At 33.1% G+C, this 14,157-nt stretch overlaps 3 protein-coding genes across 4 annotated transcripts; all 3 read right to left on the bottom strand.

Moving 5' to 3' along the window:
• Positions 1–912: 912 nt before the first annotated feature.
• Positions 913–4,515, bottom strand: LOC8282585 (probable polygalacturonase At1g80170). Its single transcript, XM_015723118.3, has 9 exons — positions 3,732–4,515; positions 3,242–3,370; positions 2,914–3,084; positions 2,789–2,809; positions 2,469–2,676; positions 2,145–2,226; positions 1,920–2,028; positions 1,658–1,774; positions 913–1,550 (listed from the first exon to the last, which is right to left on the bottom strand). Exons 1-9 carry the CDS (start codon positions 3,969–3,971, stop codon positions 1,200–1,202), a joined length of 1,428 nt encoding a protein of 475 aa, XP_015578604.1. The 5' UTR covers positions 3,972–4,515; the 3' UTR covers positions 913–1,199.
• A 107-nt stretch (positions 4,516–4,622) lies between these two features.
• LOC8282584 (pentatricopeptide repeat-containing protein At2g37320) lies at positions 4,623–6,846 on the bottom strand. Its single transcript, XM_025158500.2, has one exon. The coding sequence runs from the start codon at positions 6,624–6,626 to the stop codon at positions 4,623–4,625; it is 2,004 nt and encodes a 667-aa protein (XP_025014268.2). The 5' UTR covers positions 6,627–6,846.
• A 120-nt stretch (positions 6,847–6,966) lies between these two features.
• On the bottom strand, positions 6,967–9,645 carry LOC8282583 (pyrrolidone-carboxylate peptidase 1). 2 transcript variants are annotated; one of them, XM_015723132.3, is made up of 5 exons: positions 9,390–9,645; positions 8,389–8,707; positions 7,744–7,848; positions 7,522–7,569; positions 6,967–7,343 (listed from the first exon to the last, which is right to left on the bottom strand). In XM_015723132.3, exons 2-5 carry the CDS (start codon positions 8,647–8,649, stop codon positions 7,101–7,103), a joined length of 657 nt encoding a protein of 218 aa, XP_015578618.1. In that variant the 5' UTR covers positions 8,650–8,707; positions 9,390–9,645; the 3' UTR covers positions 6,967–7,100. The 2 variants fall into 2 exon arrangements, with proteins under 2 accessions (XP_015578618.1, XP_002525358.1); XM_002525312.4 differs by having other exon boundaries at positions 9,350–9,525.
• Positions 9,646–14,157: the final 4,512 nt, after the last annotated feature.

The raw sequence follows: 14,157 nt of genomic DNA, 5'->3' as shown, positions 1-14,157 counted from the left end.
TTTGTCTTATTAAAATTCCAAATCAAAAGAAAAAGGAAAAAGAAAAAGAAAAAAGTTTGTGTATCTTAGAACTTGGAAGTGTTCAATATCTGGCTCAATAAATTAATTAGGTTTTTTCTGGAATAGATTATTATTATGTGTCAATGGTCCCTAATTGTCTTCCTACAATTGAAGTTTGTTTGTTTGTCTGTCTGTCCCTATTCAAGAGGATTAACAGTTTGGTGTTAGCATCAATTACAAGCTATGATTTGGAGATGCACTTTTTAATTGTTGCAAAAGGAAATAAATGCACCTTTTCCAAAGAAAATGCAAGTGTGTAGTTCACTAGGGACTGATCCTCAACTTCCATCATATCCCTTTTTTCTCCTTTTGTTCCTGATTGCAAATAATTTTATTATGCTAATATAATTTCTTTATGAAAGTTATGCTAATATATTTGAAAGAATAGTGAATAAATATAATATATCCCTTTAAATCAATTAAAATTTTGGCTTTATGGGCTTTGTAACTGAAAAAGAAGGAAATTTTTCAAAAATATCTTAAAATTAATAAAAAAATATTTTTTCTACTATGTAAATTTATTTTAATTTAAAAAAAAATACAGCGTTGTTGTTTTTTGATTTTTCATTGGTTGTTTTAAAAACAACCAAAAGCAACTAAAGAAAAAAAAAATCAAAATCATATTTTTGAAAAAAAAAAGTTGAAAAAAATCATGGGTATTTTGTTATTTTTCCAAAAAAGAAAAGGGATTTTAGGTGGGTTTCTCTGGACTTGGGCTTGAAGTTTGTCATCAGGCAAGTTTGAGTTTGCTGGCCAGTCCAAACTAACACAAGTCTACATGAACAAGTGTGGCATTTTGTTGTTACTAAGGAAGAAAAGAAAAACATGAACACCAAGAGAGGAAATCAGGAATTAATTAGAAAAACAAATAGTATAAATCTCATTTAACTTTATAAATTTTCTTTCAATATCAGCTGCATCATTCATTGATTTCTACAATTTTCTGAATTATTAGTTTCAGAGCAGCTTATATGTATAGCTATATAACCTCTGTAAATTCCCAAAAAATTTGACATGGGCAGCTCAATCCTCCTCCAAGAAATCCCTACTAGTGAACTACATTCCAAATTACCAAGTTTTTATATTGCTATATAAATTGCTATAATATGGTTATTTTTTAACTGCTGCAGGAAGCCAAGTCAAAGCTCAGTGTGAACGATAGCCTCACTGCTGGATTCTGCAACCTCTGCAATCTCAGTCTGGTCAGTAACATAGTCTTCTTCAGCAATATCAGTCTCACCAACAACGCTATAGTCTTTGTCTTGGGAAGTTAGGCAGTCAGCTGAAGGATGAACAACACCTATTCCAAAGCCTTGGGCAGAGTTGCAGTAAGTCTCTACTGTACCATCTTTCTTCTCTAAGTTGATGTTACTGAGGACTATATTTTCACAAGGAACTGTGTCACTGCAGGCAAAGTTCATAGCTCTTGCGCTCTTTGTAGTGCCAGTAACATTCCGGTACATGATCTCACTTATTTTTACAGCCGATGTCTAACAAGGTAAAAGCATAAGAGTACTCAGTTATCAGAATTTCTGAATGGATAGCATGAAAAGTGATTTATTGGTAAATTCATGAAAAGGAATTCAGGAAAAAATACCTGGTTTTGGCAGGTTTTTGGGGAATCACAGTAGAACTGATCTATAATGATAGGATTTGCAACATTGTCCATCTGTACATTCTCAAAACGTATCCCACGAACATAACCATTGCCTCCCTGCAGCAGAGTAACAGAATGAATGTAATTGGAGCTTCTAGATGTACACACTTGCTATATCTGGTATTGGAACAGCTTTTTGGACATTACCTTCGGTGTTTTGAACAATCAATGACTTCATATCAATAATGGGGAGTAGTATTACCTGCCAAGTCTTAATCCTGAGGCCATTGGTTGTCTCCTTGAGGAATGCTGTATCCAAGACCACTTTTGAGACTATTCCAGTGGAGTTGTCCTTCCCAAGACTTCCAATACTGAGTAAAGAATTTTGCAGAGAAACGAAAAACTTAAATGATGGAAGCAAGGGCATAGAACATCTCACTTCTGTGGGTTCTGACATGAGGGGTAATAATTTGTAAAATAGTGGTACCTGACTCCATGTCCAGGTCCACAAAAGATTCTCTTCATTTTGATGCCAGAGCTACCATTGACAATTGATACGCAATCATCACCTGAATAGCAGATATAATATCACCAAAACGGATAAACTGTTAGTATGCTTACCTATCACATCAACATCCATGAAATAATGCAATTTCTTCGTATAGGAGAACATCCCCCTTCCCTCTTTCTACATCTTATGTTCCATTTTGTCATTTTCAGAATGATTTCTTATAAATGTTAGGGTTGTTAGTTGATCTCCAGTTCAGTTTCTATCTCTAGGACAACAGAAAACTTAAAAGAGTTGAAAAACCTGTTCCAATTTTGCAGTCTTGAAGAGCAACATTAGTTGAATCAGTAATATGAATTCCATCAGTGTTCGGACTGTCTCCTGGAGACGAAACTAGTACTCGGGACACTCGGACAGATGCTGATCGGGCAATCACAAAATTCATCTGTTGGCTGTTTTGGATAGTCAGGCCTCTTACCTTCACAGATGAGCTTGAATCTATAGTTAATGCCTGCAAAAACCTTATCTGTTAAATCTCATATGGAGCAAATATATAGTTTCACACCTAGATGCTTTGCGTGTTTGTTTTCAGAGAATGTTGGTAAAATTAAAGGAATCCTTACTGTTGGTGCTCCCCTGCAAGGCTGTAAAGAAAAGATGAAAGAGAAACATGAGTTACATTTTAATTGTTGACTTGCAGTACTTGAGCATGGATAGAGCAATAGAGCAAGTAATTTAGAGAAATTACATTTGTCTTGTTCTTTTTGCAAGATGATGCCCACCATTTGCTGCCCGAGCCATCAATGACTCCATGTCCTTGGAATAGAACTCCATTCAGTTTAGAGAAATCAAGCCAGATACGTGGAAGGTTCGGATCCCAGTTCTCGGGCTCAGCAGGTGCTACTATTGTCCCATCTATCTGTATAATCATGATGAAAATGAAATGTTAAAATTGAAGACAATGCTGCTGATAGAACTGTGGGTAAGCCAATTATTAAAGTAACTAACCAATAATACCAAGGACAACAATTTATGAACCATTAGGTACCTTGAATTTAAAATACAACTGAAATTACCTGGATGACCAACTTCTCTTCACAAGGCCCCTTAAATTTTGTTGCATTAACTAAATAGCGGCGTCCTGGGGGAACTAGAAAAACTGATTTTGGTGTACTACAGGCAGTCTTCCAAGCATTGACAAAGGCCTGTAATGACATAATAGAAAACTTAAGCTATAAGAAGAAAATAAAGGTAAAATTATAACTATTTGATTGAATAACAGATACATTGTATTCTTTCCTGATAGTTTCATTTGGAATTCAACTTTGGAAAGATAAGATTTTCACTTAAGCATCAATTCCAAGTTTAAGCCACTGTTATATTGAATAAAAATATGTCATAGTCTATCATGCTAATAGTAATTTGTTGTCAGACTATTAAACTATTAAAACTTGAGGAACTTTGGCATTCAAATGGGGACTTAACATAAACAGCTCAATCATAAAAGCGAATCAAAAACTAAAAAGTAAGAACCTCACAAGTCACTGTAAGAATTCAAATATGCACCTGGGTGTCATCAGAAACTCCATCTCCAGCTGCGCCAAAGCTATCAACATTCACAAGAACCTTGCCACCACGTTCACTTGTCCATGATGGAGTATCAAAAAGTTCCACCTCATTTTCTTCATCTACTTCAAAGCTTTCAAGTTCCTCAAGCATGCCAATGTTGTTATATAGCATGTTTCCTGCAACTCCATGAACTACGGTCAGCAAACCAAGAAAGAAAACGATGAATAATTTATCCATACTTGTGTCTGATCTGGCTGTTTCAACACAATTGATTTGTATAATTCCATACAAACATTGGGTTACAATTTATATGTGCAGATTAGATTTGGAAATGAAGGGTTTTGTGGGCTATATGGCTTAACTTAAAAGTGTATGAAGGAACAGCATTTTCTACATGCCCACACTTAAAGTACAAGGGAATTATTTTTTTAAGTTGTTTGCTTTACTCTTCAACCAATACATAGAAAACCATTCAGAAAAAAAGACTTGTGTTCTCTCTCCAAGAGAAATGGATAAAATATTTTCAACAAAAGAAAACCCTTTTCAGGCAATCTCATTTCTGTAAATGAAGAATTAAAATGTATCACATGAATGAAGAATACGGTATGGAAACAACACAAACGAAAAAAGAAAAGGTAAGGAGGTCAATTGCTTTATTTGACCTAACAGGGCAACCAAAAAGCATATCCTAATTGTCCACTACATGCACACTATTATACGCTTCAAGCAAAAGATAGCATGAAATGTTTCCACAACTGATCAATTGAAGGGGATGTGGACTTCGAAATAAGGGATCACCTCATGAAAACAAAGTTGACATTACAGCACTCTACCTCTGAGGCTCCAGGTTTGATGGCTGATTTGCTCTTTGGTGAGGAGTTCCAAATCTTAATGGCAACTATCTATATCAATTAAACTATGACCAATGTCCTTTGTCATCTTCCTTGCTATAGCAATCTCTCTAAAATGCATTGAAGCTTCAAATTCCCCAATTTCAGAATAAAAGTTTGATACTTGCGAATAAACTGCAAAATCGTCTGGATCAAGTTCCAATAAAATTTTTGCTGCTCTTCTTCCCACCATTTCATTCCTGTGGACCCTACAACTTCTCAACAATGAGCTCCACATAACGCAAGTCCCCCTTCCTGGTGTCCGTTGCAGCAATTCTTCAGCTTCATCCAGCAGACCTGCTCGCCCCAACAGATCTACCATGCAGGAAAGATGCTCTCTGTCTGGGCAAATTCCATGCCTAGATGTCATTGAATTAAAAACCGATCTTCCTTCTTCAACCAACCCAGAATGACTGCACCCAGTTAACACACACAAGAATGTCACTTTATCAGGTTTCAGACCCTTTTGGATCATGGTCTCAAAAATCTCTAGACATTCTCTTCCCATCCCATTTCGGGCAAATCCATTGATGATTGATGTCAAACAGAAGACATTTGGTGAAGAGAGCTGTGAGAAAACCTTTTGTGAAAGCTCAACTTTACCAGACCTAGAATATCCATCTATCAAGGAACATGAAACTGAAATATCAGATTCAAAGCCAAATTTTATTACACAACAATGCACCAATCTGCAGCTAGCCAAACTTACTAAAACGGACTCTAATAATGCTTTCAATACTGTACAAAACGTAAACTCATCAAGTCCAATTCCTTCATCAACCATCAAACCAAACATATCAATCACATCATCAACAAAGCCACTGTGCAACAAAGAGGTCATTAATGAGTTACAACACTCCAAAGTTCTCTTAGGAAGACTTTCATATACAGAAATCGAATTCTCAATGTCAAAACATTTCCCATACATGTCAATTAGTGCAGATTGTACATGCACACTCCCATTATAAAAACCCAGCTTGACGACACAACAGTGAATCTGTTTCCCAAATACAATATCTCCATTCATACTTGACAAATTTAGGAACCCAACAAATGAGCGAATCGAAGGTTTCTTACCCCAAAACTGCATCATATAAAATAATTCAAGAGCATCAAAATGTAAGCCATTATCTGCACACACTGACAATATTGAATTCCACGATATAACATCCTCGAGTGGAATAGCTTGAAATGATATCTTTGCATCATTTAAACTCCCACATGCAGAGTAAAAATCCACCAAAGCATTAGCAACAAAAATATTTGAGTTTACCCAACCAACCTTAATCACATGGCAATGCAGCTGCCTCCCTTCATTGAAAAACGTTTTGTTACAACATCCACGGATCAAATAGCAAAAGCTAAGGCCATTTAGCTCCAAATTATCTAGTTTCGTTTCATTGTAAATTCTTAATAACTCATCAAATCGACCCAGCTCACAAAACCCGCGTAACACCACATTCCATATTGCTAAATTTCTCTCAGGCAATTCGTCAAACAAACCCAAAGCCCAATCATCAAGTCCCATATGCATGTAAAGACCCACAAGTGAACTACCAATATACAAATTGGAATGCAACCCAAACTTAATAATTCTGCAGTGAACTTGAATTCCTTCTCTGACAAACCCAGAATTACTACAGATACTTAAAACAGAAGAGAACGTTGACGGATTTTCTCTTAATCCTTGTGCAACCATTTCGCGGTAAACATAGAGAGCTTGTTTCGGAATTCCACATTTACCATGCCCATAAATCAGCAAGTTATATGTAACAACATCCCGTATAAGCATATCACCGAACAAATTGTGTGCACCATGTATATTCCCAGATTTAATCAATTTATCAATAGTCCTGTTTTTGGTGTAAACGACATCATGTGGATTGGATTCACAATAAGAGTCCAACAGCAGATTGTTGGTAGTAGATGATATGGGTACGTAATATCTTGGTGTTAAGGTTGTTATGGTACGGACAAAAAGCAGTAATTTGTTCATTCGCATTGCTGATTGTACAATTAGAACATGGGATTAGAAAGAAAAAAAATTATCAAAAAAGCACTGAGATTTGAACATCAAGAACAAAGTCATCGACTTTCATTACGTTGCTGCTTCCGATTAGCGAACATTGCTCTTATCAGAATTGGCTCGCTCAACTGCTCAGACAAAAAGAAGTGGTTTTTTTTGTCTTTTTTGTCTAAACAAGTAAATTTCTTTTTTTGTTTTCACACTTTTGTGGTGGGGGGAAGGTACCCAACAAGGTTAAAAAAAAGAGAAATGTGAAACTGGCATCAAGCATCAACCTTTATCTATCAGGACAAAGAAATTAAATTAACAACAGTCATTGACTCACAAAATGGAAATTGGGTTCATTTTACTTATATAATCATATTTATGCAGTTTGGTGAACAAGCACTAGCACATGATAGACAAACAAACATGAAGAAGAGTGAAATTGAACATTGAGATTATTTATGTTTAACATGTTGAGGCAATAGCCTCTAAAAGGGAGGCTATAAATTGCATTTGAGTTTCTTCATCAATTCTTGAAAAGAGAGGAACATGCACGAAAAGAGATTTGTGACCCTTCTGTTCTGCAAACCGAAGAGAGTGATAATAGACGTAGTTGCATACAAAGCGCCCTGCATCATCTGATGTTGTCACATTATAGCCTTTCTTCTTCTTCAAGAACTTTAATATTTCGTTGATTGAGCAACAAGTCTTCACAGACAAAAATAATGAAAAGCACAAAACTGTAAGCTAACTGCAATAATCAATTGTATTTAGTGTTCAAGAATACTTAAAGTGTTGAAGTTCCTTGACTTAGGCACTATATAAATGTCATTGATAAACTAGTTAGGTTTCATCTAACATTAAATAAAAATAGATCATCAAGTACCTCTCTTGTGCAGGACGTTCCTCCATCCTCGGGGACTATTGGATGTTGCTGGAGAAGCAAAACAGACATTAGTGCACCAAAGAATAATACTTTTCCTATAGGAATGCTAAAATTTAAATCACCCTTTTCCAAAAATTTTGAAGTGCCCCCCCTTTACAGGTGAGGAAAAAGATACAAATCTGGTCTTCCATTTAGCTACTCGGAAAGAAGAAGCAGACTCACCAGAGGTTGCCATCCTAGCTCATCTGGACATCTGAAGGTGGCTTCGTTTACCGCCAGACGCTCAATGGCAAATCCTAATGCTCCACTGTTCACTCCTAAGTGAAGCTGAAGAAGTAATGAAGGCAAATGAGTTTACATAAAAAATCAATGAGAAAATATTAAAGAAAAAATCAATTAGTAGCATCTGCTGCCACATGCTAAGTGTCATGCTTAAATCTATTTGCCTCGCTAGTCACTGTGCTACCGTGCAAACACCTACAAATTTAGCTAGGACACTCCCAAGTACATGACATAATTAAAGTGGGCCAAGCTGGTGAATAGTAAATTTATGGTAGATTCATTAGCAAATGCCGTACGAGTTAGGAAAATAATGTCTCATTGTTGGAGATCCCATATTGCTAAAGAATAAGAAATACAAATAGCTTATAAGTGCTAAAACCCGACTAGTTTTACTCATTTTAGCATTGGTTAGACCGAAGCCCAATTCTATTAGCAAGCTCTACACTCCACCCTTTCACTTAACTTCTAGTTTCATTAATTTCTATACTCGTCAAGACAGCTCAATATAAAAGAACCAAATGAAGAAGAACAGGCATAATATGCTACATTTTAAAGGCTAAACAAAGTTTCAAAATAGAAACTGACCCATACGACTTGTTCATTCTCACCAACATTTGTAGCAGCAGCGTTGGATTCTAACACCTTATAGAGCAAAGGAAGAGCACCTTCTCCAGCAGTCTCAAGAACATTGCAACTTCCAAGAGTAACCCCAGCAGGCAACCCTCTCTTTTGAACAAAATCCTTCAAATTAGTTACAATTGTCTCAGTAGGATTGTCAGTTACTCCTTGAAACTTCTTAAATCCAGTAACATGAATCACTACACTCTTTGGCCCTTCTGATCCCATCTCAACACGAACACAATTCCCAATTTTTGATAAGCAGCACTAAAGCAAGCAAAGCAACCTTCATGATCAGACAACACAAGAAAGTCAAAATCCTTATACCAATATACATAATTCAACATTCAAACAATTCATCATTGTATTTTGAATTGCCAATGCCAGTAAAAAATAAATAACGAAAAAGAAAACTACTTCCCGATTAAAAAGTAAATAAAAATATATTATAAAAATAGCAAAATTTACATTCACGTGATAGTACATTCAAACACTTGATCATCGTACTTTAAACTGAATTTCCAGTACTAAGAAAACAAAAAACTTACTTCCCAGATAAAGATCGCAAATAAAAGAAAAATCCCACAAAAAACTCAACTAAATTAGTTTATAAAACAGCAGACATGTTCAAGTGAGAAGCACAAACTAAAATTCTTTTCAGAAGAAAACATGAAGGCTACCCTATTAAATCTTTGCAAGCGACAAACCGAACCGATAAAAAGAGTTTAAAGAAACAAAAACAGGACTAACCAGTAATCTAAAAAAACCGAACCCAATTGCTCAATTTGTTAAAGAATTATTATTATTATTATTATTATTATTATTTTAATTTGTAATGCTTAAAGAATCAGTAAGAGATTGACTCGTTTAAACGAGAAAAACATCCAACGAAAAGAAGAAACAGAAAAACTGACAAACATTAAAAAACCTGCTCATAGGGAACTTCAAGATAAGATTTCGAAGTAAACCTCGAAATTCACGCTTTCTTCTTGTTGTTCTTGATGGCTTGTCGCTCCGTTAGCGCTTTGTTGGTAATCGAAGATAAAAGAAGAAGACGACTTATACTCTTAGAAGCGAATCTTTAGTTTTTCTTTAGAATAAGGTTCAGATAGACCACTGAACTTTGTGGGCAGTGTCAAATAGATCCTTTTAATCTTTACGGCCATTTAAGCCTCAAATATTTACGCTTTTAATCTACATGAGTTCATGAATATTAATTATTGAACTCATTATTATTAATTTATTTTTTATTATTTTTTATATAATACTCATATGCATTAATTCAAAATTTTAAAAAATTTACTTAGACTATTTATTATTTTTCATACTAATTTTATAATTATTATAATCTAATTTTATTTGTTTTAGAAATTATGTCAACTTTTTCATTGTTACTTATTTTAGTTGTTAAACTAATTACTTAAAAAAGATAATTGAGAAAATTTACAGGAAAAAGCATGAAATAAGGTAAAAGGTTATAATCTATCAAATTAATATTTTAATTAGGAGCTACTTTAAAATAAGAATGAGTAGTGAAAATTAAAATTGTAGCTTTATTAAGTTTCTTTTTGCCTTATTAAAATTGTCTATTTCATACTTTTTTTTATTTTTTAAATATAATCGGATTATGAAATCAACTTAAAATCCAAATGTAATCAAAATGTAAATTTATTTATTGCATATTCATTAAGGATACACTCTTAATTCTCCTCATAATTAACAATTAAAGACAAAAAAATTTATTATAATGTACATAACATCAAAACTGGTGCATATCTATGCCCGTAAATTTAAAATCATCGTAAAATACATTTAAATTTAATGATTCATTAGACTATTTCACATCAAGTTTATATTGGATTTTCGCTTTAAATAATACTTTTTCAAGGTGTTTATATTGATTGAAAGATCTTGAAATTAATGCATTCTTTTACATATCAATAATTAAATTATGATACATATAATTTTTATAATTATAATAAACTACTTTTTAGAGATTTGAAACTTTCATAAAAAATTATATCATATTATTAAATGAAAAATTTGTCTTTTTAATATATCATATTAATTTAATATATTATTAATTTTAAAGTATAAATTATATTCAAATATTTTTATTTATTTGTAGATGTAAATGTAAATTTAATTTTTTTATTTTTTATTCTTTCCTTTAATCTAATTTTCAAAAGCATATTAGTTTGGTGTTTTTATAATTTTCTTAATTATGTATTTTATTTCTATTTATAGTTATTTCACTTTTTTTATTTTAATATTATAAATTTTATTTAAAATTTTAACAATCATGTCCAACTGTGAATATATATACTTCTTTAATTATTTTGATTACATCATGTTAATTATATTAATGATTTTATTTAACTAATATTAATTATGAATAGATATTATATATGGAATTAACTATGTAAATAGAATTGTTAAAAACTCTCATAAAATAAAATTTTAGTTGAAAGAAATAAGAATGCACATTCCTATTTTTTTATTAATATTTATTTAACTTAACTTAATATTTCTTAACATTTTATTTTTGTGTTACCTAAATTATTTAATTAGTCAATTACTATATTAACCCATCTTCATAGATAAAATGGTTTAACTAGTCAATTACTATATTAACCCGTCTTTATAAAACATATAAGGATATCTTAGTAAATTTAATTATACTTCTCCTCTTCGCACTTTTTTATATGTTATGATTATGATATGATAAATAAAAAACGTGACTTGCACTAATTTATTAATTAATAAAAATATTAAAAAAATATAAGAATATTAAATTTTATCTCTCTTACCTTTCTCACCTTGTGCTCATTTTATGTTTTTATTTTATTGTGTTAAAATATTAAAAATATATTTTTTTATCTTTTTTAAAATTATAGATTTCTTTTTGTTTTTTTTGTAGCTTTTTATTTTATTTTAGTCATTTACTAAAACAATTAAAAGACATCGTTTACTAAAACAATTAAAAGACAACTAAAAAGAACCACGCTGTAAATTTAAGAATAAAGATTAAAAAATAATTAAAAAAAAATTATACAGTAAAATTAATACTTTTTGTTAATTTTATTTTAAAATGTGGCCTTTCTTTTACCCCTAATCCCCTTTTCCAAAATTTTAGGAGAGTTCAATATTTATATCTCGTTTTTTTTATTGAATACCTGAAATTATCTCTAGGAGGAAACATTGTTTCTTAATTCAAATTTTGTCGTGGAATTGTCTTCGGAAGCAGAAAAAATTTGTTATGGTGTGAAAAATTTGCTATGACAGTTCTGTGAGAGTATTAAGAGCAGGGTTAAACTTTTGGTGTCTTACTGCCTTGTTGGCCAGTTCAATGACTTGTAAAGTGATAGTGAGCAAAACATCTTATTTGGGAGCATGGTTTATGGTAGAAGATGTGGAATATGTTTGGGCATCTCAAAATGGAATCTGGATTAATAGTGTGATAATTCCTAAATTACTGACATCAAACGGAAGATCCCTAGTATACAAAATTTCTCCTTCCACAAAGAACTGGAGAGAATTTGTCTTTCTTAATCTGTCATAATTCATCCTTCGCCCAACTGCCTATACTTGGGCTTCTTTTATAAAAGAAGGCTCGACGAGGGCGCATGGATAAAAAATATACCCAGTTTGTTGACAGAATGTCAATGAAATCGTCCTTTTTTCAAGGACTGTGTGAAAAGATTTACCAAGAACTGGGGAGGTTATTTTATATCGTGAAGAGACAAAAGGAAACATCCTGCCACCAAACCTCAAGGCGGGTCCAGCCCCATCATTCTGATTCTGATGAGGATACGATCTTTGATGGAAGGACTGAGGTTGGATTCGGCCATTGGCCATCCAAAATATATATCTCGTGATGTATTCTTGTTTCTAGTAAATGTTTCTTATTTCATATGGATTATCTTTCCTTCTCGAAAGCACTGAGAGTGTTGAAAGAAGCCCGTGTCGTGGAGGTCAAGAAAAAGAATTTGATTATTCTAGGCATTTAAGGAAACTCAGAAACTTCTGGACAAGACTGAGGATGCTTATGCCAAGAAGAGGACAAAGTTTTATTCAAAGATCGAGAAGCTTACTGTTGAATCTGCCAGTGGAAGATACGTTATGAGGAGTTAGTGTAGTGTGAGAAATTCTTTTTTACATCCCAGAATTCAGATGTCACTTTGGTGGAGCATATGGCCCAAGATCAAGAAATTTCTCCAAAGGCAGCACAGTCTAGCACCTAAGGTGAAGATGAGCTGATATCCAATCCTGATGAGCAGTTGTATCCTAAAAAATGCTAAGGATTCGATTCCTTCACCATTTGATGAAGCTCAGAGGCTTCTGGAAAGGACTGAAGATGTTTATGTTAAGGAGAAGCAAAAGTTATCTTTAGAGATTGAGAAGCTTACTGCTGAATCTGCAGAGTGGAAGAGGCGCTATGAGGAGGCTAAATCCACCTTGAGATCTCGCATCCATCAGTTGATGAGGGAGGCCCGCCGCCCTAATTAGTAGCTTTGTGAAAATACTGATGAATAGGTGTCCTAAATTTCAGTACTCAGAACAATTTCCTTTTGCTTAAGTAAAATGGTTTGATTTGGGTTTTATCCCTATTAGTATTAGTGTTTGCTTTTGTTGTTGTGATACGGGATGCCTTTGCACTCTCAACGTTATAGATTCCGTTCTGTTCCGTCCGGAATGGCTGAGATATCTCATTTTATTAAGAAAAATAGAATAAAACATCTTTTGTTCTATATCAGTTAAAATTTCGGCCATCTCAGATCGGAATAACCGAAATTAAACTGAAATTGTTATTCCGGCCGAATTTAATAGAATATGCTGAAATGAAGCAACTTTATCGAGAAAAAAATATATCATTAGATTAAGTTAAAATATATCACGGCAGAAATAGAATTCATAAGTTTGTCCACACTTGCCTTGATTCATATGAATATTTTGCAGGTGGAGAGTTACTCTAGCTTTAGGATTTGGTTGACATGTGGTCCTTCAATTGAGTAAGTGTAAATGTAGATGCCTATCAAGTAGCAATAATGGAGTTCCTTTGTGATTATTGAAATGGATCTCCATTGTCATTATGCTTGCAGACAAGTAAGTTCAACGACATATCTGGGTTCAATAAATAGAACAATCCTCCACCTTTAACTTTGTTGATCGGATCTCCATATACGTATTTTCTATTTTTCTATTATTAATATTATAGTTATTAATATTATTAAGCCAATCGTAAAGTGGACGAAGGGATTCCAAAGAAAGATTGATGTTGTAACATCGTAAACCTTTTGAATGTCCTTGTGCAGCATGCCTAGGGTTTCCCTATCCACGTAGTTGTTATAGCAATCGGTGCATATGATATCAACAAGATTTTATTTGCTTGAGATGCTATAAGTCAATTAATAATTTTTTTTTTCTGATACTATCTCACAACTTTCTATCTCAAATCGGATCTTTTTGCGCATAACCCAAGGTTTGCATGATTTGATAAATTTCAAATCAGTAATTATTTAAATTTGATGGTTTTATTGCAAAGATCTTTATGTGATTTTTACAAGGATTTGATATCCATATGAGATATATTTCATAAACTAGATTTTGGTTAATATCTGCCAACAGCTCCCTAAACTAAAATGGTCTTTTTCCATTGGTGTGGTCAAGGAAAATAATGATCCTGGCGTGCTTTTAAGATTACCTTCCCAGTACTAAGAAAGACAACAGAATCCC

Source organism: Ricinus communis, chromosome 7, assembly GCF_019578655.1.
Source record: "Ricinus communis isolate WT05 ecotype wild-type chromosome 7, ASM1957865v1, whole genome shotgun sequence".
Lineage (NCBI taxonomy): Eukaryota > Viridiplantae > Streptophyta > Magnoliopsida > Malpighiales > Euphorbiaceae > Ricinus > Ricinus communis.
The sequence above is the reverse complement of the archived record's forward strand: the minus strand, read 5'-3'. Positions and strand labels throughout refer to the sequence as shown.

What these genes read in the sequence shown, in the direction of transcription:
- LOC8282583 (XM_015723132.3), bottom strand. Translation starts at nt 8,649, where the DNA reads ATGGGATCAGAAGGGCCAAAGAGTGTAGTGATTCATGTTACTGGATTT. An exon ending in AGCTAGGATGGCAACCTCTG is followed by an intron (nt 7,570 to 7,743) that starts GTGAGTCTGCTT and finishes TTGCTTCTCCAG; the next exon opens with CAACATCCAATAGTCCCCGA. An exon ending in GAACGTCCTGCACAAGAGAG is followed by an intron (nt 7,344 to 7,521) that starts GTACTTGATGAT and finishes TTGTCTGTGAAG; the next exon opens with ACTTGTTGCTCAATCAACGA.
- LOC8282585 (XM_015723118.3), bottom strand. Translation starts at nt 3,971, where the DNA reads ATGGATAAATTATTCATCGTTTTCTTTCTTGGTTTGCTGACCGTAGTT. An exon ending in CTTGCAGGGGAGCACCAACA is followed by an intron (nt 2,677 to 2,788) that starts GTAAGGATTCCT and finishes AGGTTTTTGCAG; the next exon opens with GCATTAACTATAGATTCAAG. An exon ending in GGACCTGGACATGGAGTCAG is followed by an intron (nt 2,029 to 2,144) that starts GTACCACTATTT and finishes TTCTTTACTCAG; the next exon opens with TATTGGAAGTCTTGGGAAGG.
- LOC8282584 (XM_025158500.2), bottom strand. Translation starts at nt 6,626, where the DNA reads ATGCGAATGAACAAATTACTGCTTTTTGTCCGTACCATAACAACCTTA.